This window comes from Peromyscus eremicus, chromosome 11 (assembly GCF_949786415.1).
Source record: "Peromyscus eremicus chromosome 11, PerEre_H2_v1, whole genome shotgun sequence".
Taxonomy (NCBI): domain Eukaryota; kingdom Metazoa; phylum Chordata; class Mammalia; order Rodentia; family Cricetidae; genus Peromyscus; species Peromyscus eremicus.
The window spans coordinates 60,750,847-60,769,594 of NC_081427.1; the positions used below are offsets into that span (position 1 = coordinate 60,750,847).

The 18,748-nt window shown below is 39.7% G+C and overlaps 1 protein-coding gene across 3 annotated transcripts in view; it reads right to left on the reverse strand.

The window, feature by feature from the left end:
• Ssbp2 (single stranded DNA binding protein 2) overlaps positions 1–18,748 on the reverse strand; it is a 263,562-nt gene that overhangs the window by 147,951 nt on the left and 96,863 nt on the right. For 2 of the 3 annotated variants that reach the window (XM_059276410.1, XM_059276409.1), the window contains exon 4: positions 3,976–4,060. In XM_059276410.1, coding sequence (XP_059132393.1) covers positions 3,976–4,060 — 85 coding nt within the window. Of the gene's footprint in view, positions 1–3,975; positions 4,061–18,293; positions 18,357–18,748 lie in introns of all 3 variants that reach the window. The other variant, XM_059276412.1, reaches the window with a different exon arrangement.

Below are 18,748 nucleotides of genomic sequence, written 5' to 3' on the forward strand. Positions count from 1 at the left end.
TTTGGTTTTTTGAGACAGGGTTTCTCTGTGTAGCTTTGCGCCTTTTCCTGGAACTCACTTGGTAGCCCAGGCTGGCCTCGAACTCACAGAGATCCGCCTGGCTCTGCCTCCCAAGTGCTGGGATTAAAGGCGTGCGCCACCACCACCCGGCTATCACCGAACAATTTTTATTAGGCCCTGAGATACAGAGATCAATTTGGAAGCACCTTGATACAGAAAACAAATCTGAAACCTTCCTGGATTATAGGACATACCAATTACAGAATATAATTCAGTCTAACTAGTATTTCTCACTGACTTGTACCACCACCCATCTGTCTTAATGATATTCCTTCCTTAAATGTGAGCATTTTTCTTCAATTTCTCTGCTCAGGCCTAAATTCTTACCTAACTGCACTTCCTCATTAATTTATCCCATTTTCACAGCTTAGCCCATTTTCTGTATGGTCTTTTTCCAGGTCTTGAGATTTCTCATCCTGGTGGTCCAAGTTTCAGCTCCTAACTACAAGTGTGTGTGTGTGTGTGTGTGTGTGTGTGTGTGTGTGTGTGTGTGTGTCTTTGTGTGTCTGTCTATGTTTGTGATCTGTTTTATAATTTTACTCTTTATTTTCAATTTCTTTGGTACCATCCTAACTCAGGGCTTTTCACCTTTTACAAGACCCACGAGTACAGCTTCCTTGTAGTACTGTCCCGAGTTCTTTCTTGAGTTCTTTCCTCTTAACCACACTGCTGGATCAACTATCATAAACTACTTGCTGTTCTTAAAAGTGATTCCACATTGCAGGCAGAAATTTTACCAGGTATACTTAGGAATATACGCTATGAGAACTTGGAAAACCTAAGCCTTCCTGGATATGGCACACTGCATTTATACACTACCTTAGGACCTTCGCCTCGATAGATATCAGGTTTCTTAACTACTGAAATGACTAGGTTTGGCTAAATAAGCAGTCTCTAAGTAAGAACTTTTATAATGTTTTGAAGCACAAAGACATGAACAAAAGCACCTGAGTAGCTCGTCTTGACTGTCAACTTAGCTGGAGTTAGAATGTCACCTAGGTGACACATCTGTGCATGTCTGTAAAGACATTTCTAGAGAGATTTAACGAAGTGGGAGGCCCACTCTGAATGTGAACAGCACCACCAGGAGAAAAGGTGAGATGTTAGTCAAAGCACAAAGCTTCAGTCCTCTAGCGAAAGAAGGTCTGGAGGTACACTGTACACCTCGGAGCACATAGTCAATGATACTGCATTTCATACTTAAAACTGCCCAGGAGTATATCATTCACTGAGTATGCTCAATGCAGTAGAAGGAAAAAAGGGAGAAAAAATTTTGCAGGTAATGAACAAGTTCATGGCATTGGTTGTGAGGAAGCTATAAATATAGTTTTTTATATGTCAATAATGACAAAATAAGCTGTCTTAGAATAATAATTCAAAGTTATATCTATTCAGTTTATAGATTTATTTTATTATGTACCTACCCATGCAAAAAAAGAAAAAAAAAAACAAAGACATCTTTCATGGGAAACACTAAATATCTAATATGGTTGTAGAAAATGTATCTTCATCTTATAGTTCATATTTCATTTTGCCAAAATTTTTACTGTCCGATTTAAGAGAAATAAAAACTTTAACCAGGAGTGAAAACTGTTTTAAAGAGCTCGCCTGAATATAAAATTAATATTCACTATATATTTGTAAATAATACAAATTATGTAAACAAAACCCAAAGTGATGTGTGACCCAAATATGAAAAGACAATTAACATTTTAGTTTGGGGGTTGTATTCATTATTTACCTTTTTAAGCTTCTATCATTTCGTTCTATCATTCATATATTTTTTTTAAAAAGAGTCATTTTACTTGAATCGTGTAGATAAAAGCCAATAAAAAATGAGGTAAATTTTAATCACCTGATAATTTACACAAACAAGTAAGTTCTCTCTAAAGTCAGTAAATAAATCCATTCACTCTGAAGGCTTCATACACAGAAAAAAAATGTAATTCATAATTAACTACCAGAAAAATCAGCAGGAAACATCAATTTTCACATGGAAATGATGGCATAATGGACTCTAGGAAACATGACATATGGTACCACAATCCTTCTGTGGGCCCTCTCCCTGCTCTTCTTCCCCGACTCTTTCAGAGCTCTGTGTCTACGTGAGACATCAACTATGTTGGTCTACTTCAGAAACTGCACTATTCAAGAGTCAGAAAATACTTGCTAAAGCTCACATAAATCAATGAGTTTCCAGAAAGAAAACAGTTCTAACACAGATGCTCAGGTCAATGTGAACGCAAAGACGATGACGAAAGCAGCTGGGGCGGTGTGAGGTGCAGCTTTATCTACCTATTGTTCTAAAATCGGTCTCTAATGAGTTCAGGACGCCCCAGACTGTCTCCATGGTGAACACTATGGAACTGGTTTCTTGTTTTAATGGTGTGTGTGTGTGTGTGTGTGTGTGTGTGTGTGTGTGTGTGTGTGTGAGACTTGGTGACTGAGTCATCTCTCTAAACCTAGTTATTTTCTTAAGCTGTAGACTGTGAGGTATTAAAACTCCTTTAATAATAGAGCACTGGCTCTTTCTAGTGCCATCCAGTTTTTAAAATGAGTGGGTAGGTTTACAACTTAATGGTACCACGAGTCCCTACATGTGTCTCTCTTGGTGTGAGGGACAGGAGAGATAGAGACTCCAACTCTATCCCGATTCCCTGGAATCTACATGGCTGGAACACCGCTTCACTCTCTGTCATCACTCATGTGTAAAAAGGCAAAACAAGCTGCTGGGATAAACACACTGTTCCGCGTCCTGATCATCTGCCTGTTTCTCCTTCTCCTTTGTGGCAGCAGCAATCCTTCCCTGGCCTTGTCCCCAGGAGCTGTTCTGTCCACACAGAACTTAGGAGTACAGTGAGCTATCGGGTAGAGCACAGGCCCTGCCACACACCAAGAACCGACTCCTCAAGTCTGCATATTCTTCTAGCACTACTTTAGGGGCTATGATTTTTCAGGACAATGCTCTTGATTTTAAACCTTTTTTTTTCTTTTTCCTTAAGAAAAACAAGGCATGTTTCTCTTTTGAGACCTAGTTTTGGTTTTTAAAGATTTTTGCACAGAATGATACTTCCCTCTGCCACCAAAACATGTTGAGTTAAGAATATGCCATCAAGTATTTCTTCAGGCTCCAGACTAGAGACTATTGTCAGAAAAAGAAGGCAGAATTTCCTCCATCCCACTGTCAATCATATTTCTTCTTGGTCAGCTCCACAGGGACCCCTTACAGGACCATCTTATATGCGAATTTTCCAAAAAGAAATTTTACTATGATATAATCTGATTTTTAAAGTTAGGTTTATATTTCTAAAGCATACTTAAGCCAAGGGGGTTTGCTGCCTTTCTTTAAGAAATCTTTTTTAACAAATCACATTTTTATTTTGCTTGGAATTTTTAGGTCTCTTCTCTAATGTTTCCTTTAATTCAAATAAATTTCAATTGAGGCACTGAATTCTATAGATTTGGTTAAAAGTATTCTTTACTTTTATTTCAGTATTTTTTATTCTGTGCAAAATAGCTTATCATTTACACAAAGCTTAAGACGGATTTCTTCTGAAAATCAAGAAATACTGTTTCATGAATCTACATTTGAAATTTCAGCAGTAGAGAGTTTCCCTAGCCCTGGGTTATCTCCAGCAACTTCCCCCACCCACCTCCAAAACGTTAATGCAAACAGACTGCAATTACAAAAATGATATATACATGAGTGCACAATGCTGAGATTTTACAAGTCATATATGCTTAATAAGAACGTTCCATAGTTAGAGGAGTCATTCCTACACTCTAGACTAAGTTTCAACAAATACCAAACATCTTTTTCTAAGGTTAAATGGCCCACTGTGTTTTTAAGAAAGAGCATTGATCAGAAAGAACACCGGCAATGATACTTCATTCTCAAAGTGTATGTTCTCTTACATAATCATGGAAGGCTTTTGCTTCGCTGGAGTGTTCACACGTTTCCCGTCTCTCTGGAGCTGCACAGTAGAGATCCCAAAACACACTGAAAAGTAATTATGGAACATGGAGAAAATTATTAATTGATAAGTTGAGAAATCACAATTTAACAAACATAAGACACTTAATTCTATACAAACCCTTTCTTCCTTAGGACAGGTATCATTTCTCTGAAAGATTTAAATTCAGGCGAGTTCCTTAATTCATAACTGCATTTATCTAAACATCTTTCCAAACTGTTAAGCATTTCCCTAAAAGGATAAAGAATTTTAAAACAATGTGGTTTTGTCCAGTCCTGAGGATCAAACCCTCATGAATAAGTTGTTGAAAACCTTCATTCTCATAATTGGCTGTTCACATGACTGACAATTAGCTGAAATAATATTTAAGCCAACTTTCCCATGAAGAATAGAAATATAAATGATGTCCTAATGTAATTAATAAGAAAAAAGTGGTTCCTTTTTTGCAAGGCAATCTTACTGTCCAGTTCATAGACTACTACCCTAGCCAGCACATTGAACTGATTGAACAAGTTTTTCTTTAAAAATCTCTTCAATTACAAAAAGAGGTTAATAATTTTGAAATTAAAATAATCCATCTCAACTCCTTTACTGTCCTAATTAAAAAGCTGTCCTTAAAAAATAATAGGCCCTGGTCATCCTTCCAGCTATGAGTTAACATGAGCATGAGCAAGGATTGAACTCATGGCAAGCAGATGTCAGAGGGTGCTTCTGAACAAAAGTTCTTCAAGTTATTGATTCCACTTTTCCAAGTCCACAAACTGGAGCAGTCAAGAACAGGGCAGTCGGAGCAGGGCAGAGACTCACCTGCTGCTGCTCACCTGCTGTGAAAGACCAAGAGGAACTTGTTTCCACTGGTCACAAACAACTTCCTCTTCCATACGCTTTGACTTTTGAGATTAAATCATACAGCACACACACGTCTGCTGTGCAGTAAGGATGCATTACATATCAACTGTAATCTGTGTGAGGGCCCAGGAACCTTCGGCCTTTGAAGCCTCACTTAGTCTGGCTCTTTCTCCTCCACAAGAAAACCCTGGAGGCCTGGTGATGGAGATAATAACTTCAGTAGGACTGCCTTCAAAAAGAAACTGAGAGGCTAAGCTGCCACCCCTTCAGTGTCTTACGTATTATTCTTTTTTCCATACGTGGAAAGAAAATCTATTTTCCTGCTTAATAAAAACCTACAATAAGAGAAATACAAAGAAGAAAATAAAGACAAAAGTAAGTTCAGTTCAATATTCAGACAAGAATGAAAGCTGTTAAAACTGTATGTGGCTTTCCTAGAGCTCTACCAAGATAAAAAGCATGAGACTCATAGATATTCAGGGATACAGCCAGACTACCACATGGGTAAGGTGTGCATGAAGTATAGTAGTCTATGATTACTCATTTCCATCTTCCGAAGGAAATGTAAAACCCTAAAAATAAAGTGTTTAGCAGTGTTTAGTTACAGTCACAGAATGCTATACACAGCATCATGATAAGCAGCTCAGTATTTATTCTTATTCTCAAATTTCCTTCATTTGCTAGCAAGTATCCTAAGACCTCTCCCGAAAGTCACTCTGTAACTTTATTTATTTATTTTTGTTTGTTTGTTTGTTTTGCTCTCTATTTTTTGACATAACATTTCATCTAACCTAGACTGCCCTCAGACTCTAGGTAAGCAATGATGACGATGAACCTCTAACCCTTCAGTCCCCATCTCCAAATGCTGAGATTATAGTCATGTGCCATTGCACCTTGCTTGGAATATTACATTGAAAAGACCAGATTATGCAATTATTGTTTTCACTGAATATGGCCTAACAGCCACTAAAGATTTTTATTAACACACATAAATATTTATCTTATAACATTAACACTGTTCTATTTTTTTCCCTAACAAATTTAGTGGCAATCAAAAGTTTACAGGATCAAGTCTTTAGATAATAAACAAGTTACAATAAAATATAAAATTAATGTTATACATTTTACTTTATAGAAATATGGTCTTCTCAAATAAAGATTAAAAAATGCACCACCTAAAACATTTGCCTGCCCCACAAAATTTTCATAAGGACAGCAAGCCTTGTTCTAGGCTATCTCAGAGCACCTCAGGTAAGTAGAGCTGCACCGGTTAGTCTTGTCAACTTGACACAAACTAGAGTCACCTGGGAAGACAGAGACTCGGGGAGGAACTGGCTCCTTTTGATTGGTCTGTAGGCATGTCTGTAGAGGTATTTTCTTAATGATTGATGTGGGACAGACGGTCCTACAAGGGAGGTGGTCCTGAGTTGAATAAGAAGGTAGCTTAGCCAATCAGAGAGAGCAAGCCAGCAAGGAGCATTCCTCCATGCTCTCAGTTCCTACTGAGATCCTACTCTGGCCCTTCTGGGATGGACTGATGGCGACCTAAAGTGTATGCCAAGTAATCCTTTTCCTTCTCAAGTTGCTTTTGGTCACCAACAGAGAAGCCAATTAGAACATATGCATTTCCATCCTCTATTCTATGGAGTCAATGATTAGACAGCCAAAGGAGGCCAAAAAAAAAAAGCCAAGAGAAAGTATGGCAAAGAACTCACATAAAACAGGATGTTTTATTTAGAAACTGTATTTATTAGGAGTTTTTTGTTGTTGTTTGGGTTTTTTTTTTTGTTTTTTGGTTTTTGGTTTTTTGGTTTTTTTCGAGACAGGGTTTTTCTGTGTAGTTTTGGTGCCTGTCCTGGATCTCACTCTGTAGACCAGGCTGGCCTCGAACTCACAGACATCGGCCTGGCTCTGCCTCTCAAGTGCTGGGATTAAAGGCATGTGCCACCACTGCCCAGCTCTTATTAGGAGTATTTTATATTTAAGTCTATAGTAATCTAAGATATATATCATGAAACTTGAAAATAAAAGTAAAAACCAGATAGGCCGAACTTCGGTGCTAGAATATGCATGTTTTAAGAAGGCATCATCTGCTTTATAACTATGTTTGTTGAGCTCTAATAACTATAGGTGGTAAAGACATTTCAAAACTGTATCTTCTTATAAGGCTCAATCCTGCTCCGACAGTGATACAGGTCATACAGCACAGTGACTATCAACCTAATATTTGGGAACAAAGGGCTATATTAGCAATCATGCCAAAAAAAAAAAAAAACTGCAGGAAGACCAAAGGACATGGTTTTATTCCACAATAAGGACATTAAAGCCAGAAGTTCTCTACTGAATCCTTTGTGAATTGAAAAAAAATTTTAAAATACTTTTTCTTCTAGCAATATTAAAATCTTATCTGGATTAAATATGTCATATATTACCCATAAAAGAGACATACCAAACCATTTCACACAGGTGACTGAATCTTAAGGCAATGATGAGTTGAACTGATAACTGCTCAATTGCTAAATCTCCTAAATATAAAAGTTGTATTTCATAAATCATTAAAATTCATAAATTCCATGGGCTTGAACAGTGACAATGAGTTTATCTCGCAGAGAAAGATTCACTGAAACACTTAATTTGTCCTTCCTGAAGGGGTTTATTGTGAGTTGTTCCAATGACCACTCAACCTGATCCTTGTTTCCCAGACCTCTAATAGCACAAGATGCTGGACTTTCTGTGGGGACAGACTCTGTAACCTGAGGTGCTGGAGACTAAGGAGCATTATCTTTGGTATACAGTGAACTCAAAATGATGATTAATGCTTTAGATTTACGTACACACTGTATTTATCACTGAGAAAGAAGCAGAAAATGTGAATTCTATAAATGAAAACAAAAGCTATATTAACAGAAGTAAAACTCCCAAGTAAGAAAGTCTTTGGGTTTGTATCATTTACTACATTTATTATTAAAGTCTGCCCCGTATAACTAAAAGAAAAACAAACAATCCCCAAATTTACAGTTTTCCCCAAAATAGTTTTCACTTCTATCCCTGAAAACATGATTCTAGAATGACTTAACCAGCTTAACATGTGATGGGAACACAGAAACAAAATGGTGGCCAGGAATCTATAAAGCTTAATAAACAGGCTACATGTGGCCCAGAAGATAGGAAGGACCTTATTACAGTAACTAGATGGTGGACTTTCTAAAATCAGAAATTAAAAAAATAAAAGACAAATAAACAAAAAAAATTCATATGGGAAAAAAATTTTTGAGGAAAAAAAGCCATGTTATAAGTTCAAGTATGGTATAAATGAATGCTAGGTATTCATAATTCCTATAATAGTTTGGATCTGGAATGGCCTATGTCTTAAAAAGCCCAGCTTGGAACTATCTAGTGGAGAGCAGGGTGTGTGCACAGGTGAGGGACTTTAAAACATGGGGCCTAGTAAGGCTATCTTCTGTATCCCTGAAGGGGACAGTAAGACACCAGACCCTACTCTTCCTTTGTCTCTTTCTTTTGTGTCCAAACCATTAGACAAAGTGGTTGCTCCATCATGTGCTCCAGTCATGATGGGCTGCTTGCTTTAGGTTGAAAGGAAACGAGCCAGTAAGTCACAGGCTACAAGCTCCCAAACTGTAGGCCAAGCGGTCATCCTTTTCTCCTTGAAGCTAACTGTCCCAGGCATTTGTTGAACAACCAGAGAGCAAGGTAACACACTCTCTATCGAACAAAACTACTTATTCACAAGACCAAGGGTACTTTCCACAAAATATACATACTGAACGCTTCCCCTTAGGACTTCCACACACATGCACTTTTAACAATAGTAAAGAGTATTTAATAGCTTTAAAACATTTTTATAATGCCCTTGAATAACTGATAAATTCATGTTTTAAAGTGTGGTAAATTAGAATCTATTTAGTCTGTGTTAATTCAAACACCATATACTAAGTATCCCAATCCTACATTTGATAAATTCATGTTTTAAAGTGTGGTAAATTAGAATCTATTTAGTCTGTGTTAATTCAAACACCATATACTAAGTATCCCAATCCTGCATTTGACCCTAATTATTATCATCATTTTTAATTTAAACTTAGTCAAATTAGATAATTTTCCTAAGATCATAGAGTTACTTGGTGAGAGACCTGAGCTTACACTTTTTAATTATTACATTATTTTGCTTCTGTGTAAGTACAGCAATGAGAGTTCATGTTTCAAGACTCCTAATTCTGATTATGGACAGGTTTACACGGACCCAGCTATGTGAGCAGCATCCATTATTATAAGAACAGCAGGTAAGACCCTAAGCATCACTATCCTACTTTTGATCTTCATACTCTACTTCTGTTTCCAAGGATCCTATGGTAACCACACCCTCACCTTCCCTGCAGCTACCAGTGGTCCAGGGATGTCTTGATGCAGACATAACTTAAGAGAAAACATTTCTGAGTCCTTTTTCATGCACACAGCATGCAAACTTCCCATCTTGACATACTATACCAAAACATGCCTCAAGTCTTAAGGACAGTCAATCAGCTCTATGGTAAAGAATTAATAGCCGTGCTGCATTCCCTGAGGACTCCACTCCTTTGGTTGGATCCAGCTTTGCTCCTTTCTGCTGACCCTCTCAGCTCTCCCTTCTACCCTTCTAGCCCATCCCATCCCTTTGTGATAGCACCAGGATACCTAGAAACCCTTCCTTCCCTCCCTCCTTCCTTTCTCTTTTGGAGACAGGGTTTCTCTGTGTAGCCTTGGCTGTTCAGCAACTCTTTCTGTAGACCAGGCTGGCCTCAAACTCACAGATATGGCCTGCCTCTGCCTCCGGAATGCTGAGATTAAAGGTGTGTACCAACACTGCCGCCCCTGCCCAACTTTCTATATGGGAGCTTCCAATAGCCACACCAGGCTGGGACTGGGTAGATGATTTGCACTCTCCTTCCTGTCCTCCATTTCAACCACCTGTTAACACCCTCACCCCTGTAGCAGCCTGCTTACAGGTGCCCCTCCATCAATCTCTGACTCCATTTACTAGAGACTCCTCCAACACTTGGTACAGACACAGCCTCCTCCCCCTAGCCCTTTAATCCCTGTCACCTGAGACACAGTCTTTGTCCTACTACAGCATAGTTGATGCTCCCAATACAGCCCCTACACCCCAGGACCCTGCATCTTGATATGGACAGGATCCCTTAGTTCTTTTCCACAGCCCCTCTGAGGCTTTTTTCCCTAGCCCACCTCTATTCCTCTATGACACCCACTGACTGCAGAAGCGCTCTCTACCAGGGAATCTACAGCCACCACTCTTTTCTAAGACTTGGAGAGGGCAGCAGCAACCAAGGGAGGAGCATATGCCCAACCGAGCCAAGCCCAGACATCAACACCTAGAACAGTCTCAGCCATCACTTGCCTAGACACCATCAGGAACCACAAACATGAAAAAGGACAACGGTCTTCCACCAGGACCCTGCTACTGCAGGCCTGAGCAATGAAGAGCAGCTGAAGGACAAGACAAGGACTGCAAACCAGCAGGTAGGAAGGTGTGCAAGGACCTTAACAACGACGACTATACGAATAAATCCCTTAATGAAGCCTGTGAAAAAACAGTGGAATAAAATCATGAAAACAGTTCCAAATACCAAGTCAGAAACAGGATCCCTAAAGAAAACCCAAACTGAAATAAAGCTGGAAATGAGGGGCCAGAGAGGATACAGGTGATTCCAAAAAATGTCTTCTCAGACACAACCAAACGGATGCACATATGAACTCCAGCCAGACAGGTTCCCAGCACTGAGTGGTTAAGAGGACAGGGCTCCACTCCTAACCAAGGCTCTCTCTCCAATTGAGAATGTTTGCAAAGGGAAAACTCGATTTCTCCAATGGTATCTAGTTGGGTATACTAACCACACTTGAGAGTAGCACCCATGCACACCCAGCAGTAGATGGCCCCACAACGTGAACTAAGCGGTATTTTGTTAGACAAAGTCCATTTTGTCTCACACTGCCTTGTTTGAGCTCTTGTCCCACCATTCTGCTGTGTACTAATTACGGTTTCTGATTTTGTGTTTTTATGGGTATTTGTGTGCATGTTTCTTATGGTTTTTTTTCTTTCTTTTAAAAAGGTCTGAATTGTTTAGGTCTTGTTTATTTGTTTGCTCGTTTTCTAGAGAAAGAAAGAAGGGGCGTGAAGCTGAGTGGGTGAGGAGGACCCAGGAGGAGTTGGGGGAGAGAAACTATGATAAGAATGTGTTGTGTGAAAAAATTTCAATTAAAAAGATGAATTATTAGCCTGGGGCTGAAGAGACGGCTTTGCAGTTAGGAACACATGCTGCTCCTGCAGATGACCCAAGTGCAGTCCCAGCAGCCACAGCAGCCAGATCACAACTGACACTACCGAAGCTCCAGAAGAACCCAACCAACACCTCTGCCTTCCACAAGCACCTGCATCCACAGACACATGGCCACATGCACATGGTTAAAAATTATGAACAAATAGTTTTAAAGAAGAATCCTTAACCTTTACTGAAATGAGCTCTGATCAGAAATCAAGATACTCCAGCTATAGTTCTCACCCTGACTTTAAGCAAGAGGTACGTTACTCCACTTCTGGTAAAGATGAAGAAAATTATCTATTTCATAGGGCTTATGAGGAGTCAAAATGATGACATATGCAAACATACTTTTAAGATGTTTAAAGTACTAAAAGTAAATTATTCTAACAGTCTCGTAGAGCTAATCCAATAAGGGAGAAGTTCACATTAAATGAATAAAGTCTGTCTCCCATTTCTATCCAATTCTTTGTGTTTCACGGCAGATCATTTAACTTTTGTTTGTACATTTGTTTGTTTTTCTCTCCAGTGAATTTTCCTTGTTCTGCCCATTCCTTTCATCTTCTCCCAGATAACACCTGTTTTTCCTCTATGGTATAATCAACTCTGTTGTTCGATCTCACTGGCATGTTTCTTCTATTTACACACTATCACACCCCTCTTTCTGTCCCAGGTGTTACCCAGGTTGTCTTGCATGATGCTTATTAGTTCTAGTTCAAATGAATTTGACTAAGTAGTTGTGACTCACTGACTATCCAAGAAGGCACACCAAGAGTGGTAAGGGCCAGTCAGCCAATCATTAACAGCCCTTTCTAGCAAGCCAGCTCAAGAATTCTAATGCTACTGTTTTCATCCAAGTATTTGGCTATTTTTAGCTGTATCTGATGTCATTCATTAAATTCTGAAATCACTGGAGTGCTAGCCACACTGCAAGATTTGATTTCCAGTTGCCAGGTGAAATAAACTAAGTTCTTATGATAATCTTATTAGTCAATTATATATTAAGACTACAAATTTATAGACCTAGTTATTTTAAAAGGTAGTTTATATTTTTATTAAATTAAAATGCATAGTTTTTTAATTAAGTCATCAAATGGCAGATTTTTTTTTAAGCCTATGTTTTCAAATTCCGTGTGTTTAAAAAGATACTTACCTCAGAAGAAAAAAGTTTCTGGGAATTTTTATTTTTAAAATTCATGGAAGAAGTGGGAACATGACTCACGAGTACAAACAGGAAATAAATCTTCCAGGGATATTTGCTCTAGAGGAAGGTAACAGACAGGCTGGGGATGCCGTGTTCTGCCGTGGGACAAACAGGACCAACAGCAAGTGATGGGAGATCAGTGAGAAATGAGACTGAAGATTCAGACCATGTGCTTCCTCTCAAGTGTAAACTCCTCTCAGGCCTCCCCAAGGCCTCCCCAAGGCCGTTGGCTCTCACTTCTCCTATACTCTGTGTGTGTGTGTGTGTGTGTGTGTGTGTGTGTGTGTGTGTGTGTGTGTGTCTTTCATATAGCCCACGACCCCACCTCTCCTTTTCATTGACTTTTCATGCTTAGGTTGTATTCTATGTTAACTCTGGAAATATTACACATGCCATCACATTCTTCAACTACTCAGGGTAACACTCTAGCTGAAAACATTAACTACAGTGGTCTTCTAGATCTCATCTCACCACGAGTTAAGATGTTCTTCATTACTGTACCAAATTATATCAACAAGTCGATTTAAAGTGGAAGGACTTGCTTAGGGTCTGGTGTCAGAAGCCTTGGGCAGTGGCCGGTGGGCTCTGTGGTTCTATGGTAAGGCAGATGTCCATCACAGTAGAAGACGGCTGCTGTTGCAAGGCAGCCGGGACAGAGAGGAGAAGGTAAGGGTGCAGAACAAGAGAGAAGGGTCCAGGTTCAAGATGTCCCTCTAAAGGTACCCAACGACTGCCAGCCATCTCCTCACCCACCTGACCCCAAGTCTTGGTCTTCTTTGTTCTACTGAGTAACTTCATCTCTGAACTCTTTGCCTGGACTATGGTCTATGCTGCTAAGTCCCAAATGGTTATGTAGCTATCTCAGAGCTACAGACCCAGATCTCTCACTTTGTATAGGGCATCTCAAAATTTAACCTGTACCAGCTAATGAATGTTCCTTTATCTAAAGCCCAATGCCCTCTATATTCTTTACCTAGTCAATGGCCTCACTATCCATCCCATTACTCAAATCCAAAACTGGAAACCTCTTTGTTCACCTCAAAATGAGGTGAACACATTGGTATCTGGGATCTCTCTCCTTATCACTTTTCAGTTAAATAATTACAAGCACCCTATAACTAATCTCTATCTGTTCTCAAGCTTCTTTAATCTGTCTCTATGTTGATGCCCAGTACTTGTCTAAAAGCACAAAAGTAATCATGACATGTACTTTGTTTACAATGTCGGGGCAATAAGTCCAAAATCTTCCACAGACTCCACAACTTCCTAATCTGGCCACTGCCTTGTTTCCTAGTGGTGCAGACTGTCTTTTCCTAGTACTGCAGCCTCGCCAGCAAGTGGTTCAAACTCCCTGTTACTCCTTGAGTGCACAGTCAACCTCCTCTTGAGATCCACGGTAACTATTCTTGGCCCTTGATACTTCTCATCTGACCTTCAATTCAGCTCCGATTTGCTTCCTCTGGAATGCCCTTTCTCACTCTCCCCACCTTGGTGAGTGCTGCTCCTGTACTTACATTGTAACCACAACACATGCTCCATTAGACTTTGTGTGACTTGGTTATCTAGCCAACTACTGATCTTCCTGAGGGTAGTATAGTTTGAATTTCATAAGTTTTTGGTAAATAGGCTTAAACAACAACAACAAAAATTTCCAATTTCAAATCTTCTTTTTTTTCAAGTGACATAAAGTTATAAAATTACAACTGGTCCACTGGTTAGTCTTAGTTGAGCTACATAAGTGAGCAGAGCTATAAGTACTCACATATGTGACTCCAATAGCACCACCAGCATTTCCATCAGAGGTAAGCACTAATACAGGCCTGCTTCCTTCAACAGACCATGGACTACAAAGCCCAAGTCTAAACTCCTAAGATAAGAGGGCCACGCATCTGCTGGATTTGAATTCAGCTCTCAGCAAAAGTTTCACTTTACAAAATGATCAGGAAGGCTTATGAATCTGGCATTTTTCTGAAGGAATAGATTCACAGCTTTTTGTCAGTTCTCAGAAGACCCCTTGACTTGACCATTATTAAGCATCAATGACTCACATACATGAAGCAAATGCTGAAAAGAACATGTTGATAGTTTTATGGGGAAAAAACTAAAAGAAATATTTTAAATAATGTATATGCTGTATTTTAAGTTCAGCAAAGTTAGTCTAAAATATTTATATGCCAATTATTAGTATTAATTTGATATCTCTAAATTAAGTTACTTAAAAGTTTAAAGTCAAGGTGTTCTGAAACTCTGAGTGACAGAAAAAAATAAATAAATAAACAATGGCAGGTTTAAGAGCTATACCTTCTGATAGCTATGTAGAAAGCTAAAGTCTAGTACAAAAAAGGCCAAGGCATGCAGGAAGTTATTATCGACCACCATGCTGTAGATTTAGGTGAACTTACTGAAGAAGGGTAAAATGAAATAGGCACAAGAAATAAAATAAGAGAGTAACTAGAAATCCTCACTCTTCTAGCCCACTTGTCCAACAAGAACAGATGTCTATGATGATTTTTACGCCACTTTACATTCATAAGCGTAAGCTCACCTAGAAAGATGTCATAGGTGAGAAGACTTGGTGACCTTTGAAGGCAGCTAAGAATTCAGGGCTACAGATACAGGGGTGGAGTACTTGCCTAGTCTGCACAATTCCCTGAGCTCAATCCCACGACTAGGAAAAAGGACAGTCTAGATCTAAATACCTTAAATCCATAAATTATCCAATTACAATTTTGATTTTTAACAACATACAAGAGACTAGTCTTAAACCTCAGAAAACAGCACAATGACCATGCTCAACTGTAGTGAACAGTTGGTCCAAGTACAGGAACCAGGTTCAAACAAAGGCCTGCACTTGTTTGTGCTGTGAGACAGACAAATGGGAAACCCTCAACCACAACTGACCGAGTGTGGCCGGAGGACCACAGAACTTCGAGGGAGATGTGCTTCCATGGAGAGGCTAAAAAATGATGATTAAATAATATGCAAGGAACCCCTATGCCTGGCATTAAAAGAGGCCTTCTGTTTCCTTCCCTTAAAGAAGATGTTGAAAATGAGTGGCCAAGCCAATAGGTGATGCTTCTGATAGAGATGCAGAGGCAGAGAGACACTGAGACCCAGCTAATCCAGTTCATTCAAATGTCCGTTCTACCGATCGCTGCTACAGAAGTGCTACCATCTGTGTTGAAATGACTTTACATACACCAATATTAACTTGGCCCTGAACAGTTGCTAGCAAGGTTTTGTGTGTTTCTAATCTCTCAATCTTTTCTCTCTCTCCATCTTCCCTCCTTCCTTCCCTCCCTCCCTCTCTTCTCTTCCCCTTTGGTCTATATATAAATACTTCAAATGACCCCTTCTAAAAATAAACTACCATCATCACTGTCCTCAGCACCCTCCTCAGAGGCCTCATGTCATCCTCTGTAGAGAAAACAAGCCATGGGAACAAGAACTGATGCCCACCCTAAACCTACACACAGCCTGGCACCTTCTCTCACGGCCTAGCAGCAGAGATGGACTTCCCTTTAATGCTTGTACAATCACACACTCTTCTCCGACCTCCACCTCTAATTACCCCCTTTGTAGTACCGACCTCTGCTTCTCCTCCACTCCTCTGTGTAAGCCCCAGAACTCCTACCACCTCTCCATGTGCAATGAGAGGATCCAGTCAGAGTGACATACTCTTCCAGGTGTTGCCCCTTCCTCTCACCACAGCTGAAGCTTTGGAACGGACTCAGTATATCTACCATTGGCCACTTCCCAAGCTCTGTCTGTCATGTCTCAATCCAGTACTCGCTGGCTGCTCCTCCTTACCTGTCTCGCACAGTCAGTCACTAGTGACTGTTCACTGACTCCTAAGAGGACATATTCACTCTCGCTACTTTACCTCTCCAGCACTAATGATCCAGCAAGCTGCCTTTTTAGTTCTAAAAATCTTCTCTTATTTTGGCTTTTCTGTCACAAACCTTACAGGTTTTCCTTCTACCTTTTGAGGGACTTTATCTTCTTTACAGCCTCCTCTTCCTCTCTGTCCTTAAATGTTAACTAAAGATGCCAGTTTCTGTACAATGAAAATCTCAATATCTATCTATCTCTCTCTCTCTCTCTCTCTCTCTCTCATTTTTTTTCAAGACATGGTTTCTCTGTATAACAGCCCTGACTGTCCTGGAATTGACTCTGTAGACCAGGCTGGCCTTGAACTCACAGAGATCTGCCTGTCTCTGCCTCCTGAGTGCTGGGATTAAGGTTCTGCCACAAAAAAAAAAAAAAAAAAAAAAAAAGTGCCACCCAGCAAAACAAAAGATTTGAGACTTCTTTTTATTTTATATGTATTGGTGTTTTCCCAGTATCAGTTCCCCCTTGGAACAGGAGTTAGAGGCAACTGTTAGCTCCCATGTAGGTGCTGAGGATTGAACCCAGGTAGTCTGGAAGAGTAGTCAGTGCTCTTAACCACTGAGCCATCTCTCCAGCCCCCAGCACTTCTCTCTTTATTCACAAGGAACATCATTCACTCCTCTTCCTCTCCTTTGAACAGCAGACCCTACAACTGCCTTATTCAACATGTCCTGTTGGAATCATGTACTCCTCAGCGTGCCTAAGAAGCTCCTCTTGAGCAAACCCGGCCTATGTCTCACTGGCCACATCCTTCCACTTGATTTACACCGCAGCTCATGCCCTGTCTCACACAACCACTCTACTCTGCCCCACATTATGTCTCTAAGGGCTTTGCTGCTTCTGGACTTAATCTAGCTCCATCCATTTTCTATTTTATGGAGCTAGAGTGATGCTATGAAGATGAGTGTAGGAATATGCTACTAACATGATTACTTTCCTACTTAAAAATTTAACCTGTTTTGTCTTTATAATATATTCAAACTCCCCAATCTCTAATCACACTATCACGTCAATTTCCAATACGCTGAACTGCTTTCAACTCCTCCTGCAAACCATTCTTTTTCTTCCCTTGACCTCTAGATCCTTGCTATAGTATAGTTTATTAAAACATTTCCCTTTTCTATTTCTCCACACCTCTTTGGTTATCTCTTTATATATACTCAAGGCCTTGGCTTCAACAGCAACTCCTCCAGTTGATGTATGGAGTGTGTGTCTATCAAGTAATCTGCATATGCCACATAAGACACTTTTTCTTGTTGCCCATTGAACTATGTACTTTTCCCAAAGACTGTAATCAATAAGAACGTAGCAATTTGTATGTTTTCTTTACTGATGTATCCAGAGTATCAAATGTGTTGCCTGGCACTCAATAAACACAAGTCATTTACTGAGTTTGTTGACAATATGCAACAAACACATTTTACTAGGTTTGCAAAGAGACATTTGCTCAAAGCCTCACGAGTAAATAAAACTTTTTAAAAATTTCTTCCACTATATAACAGAAATACAAAGAAATGTAAAAGTATAAAAGGCATTTCCTCAAGGTAAAAATTAAAAAAAATCTATTTGAACAGTTCAATACCTGATGATCATTATATCAAGAAACAGGTTCTCATGAATATGTTCTCCCATCTCAAGAAAAGACAAACTCATTTCAGTACCTGGCCACTGTAACTTATCCCCTTTGTGTTCAGTTCTCTGTTAGATGAGCGACTCTTTTGTAAGATGTGACTAGCCTAGTGTTGACATGTCAATCGGATCACCATCTCCTGCCTGCACTGTTCCCAAGAGAAGAGAGTTCAAAGACAAACTGGGTGGCCAGCAGAGCAACACGGGTGTACTAATTTAGTCTCCTGACAACCTGCAGCCCTCTTTACAGAAAGCAATCTTAGATCCAGTGAGTGAGCTAAGAGCCAAGAAAAAGTACTGTCCTCATCTGCCACAGAGACACAAAAAAGGAGACTGCTATGGAATGAATTGTACCTTCTCCAAGTTCAGACGTGGAAGTCCTGACTCCCTGTGTGATGGTATTTTGAGGAGTAGTCTCTGGAAAATAATCACATTTAGCTGACATCTTGAGGGTAGGACCCTCATGATGAGATTAGCTCCCTTGTAAGAATAAACGCAGATATTTTGCCTTCCCTCCCTCCCACCTCCATGGAAGGATAAGCTGTCTATGAGCCTTCAGGACAGGCCTCGTTAGGAACCAACCACTATGGCACCCTGACCTTGGACTACTGTCCTCTAGAACCATGAGGAAATAAACTTCATCCTACAGTTTCTTATAGTAGCTCTCCATATGAATGGAATTCCACAAACCAGCTCCAATTCCATTTTGATTCAACAGTAGTATCTTTAAGTCAACACAGGAATGTTGGTCTTGAGGTTTTGTTTTTGTTTTCAAATACTACCTTTTAGTTGACAATTTTAGAAAATGA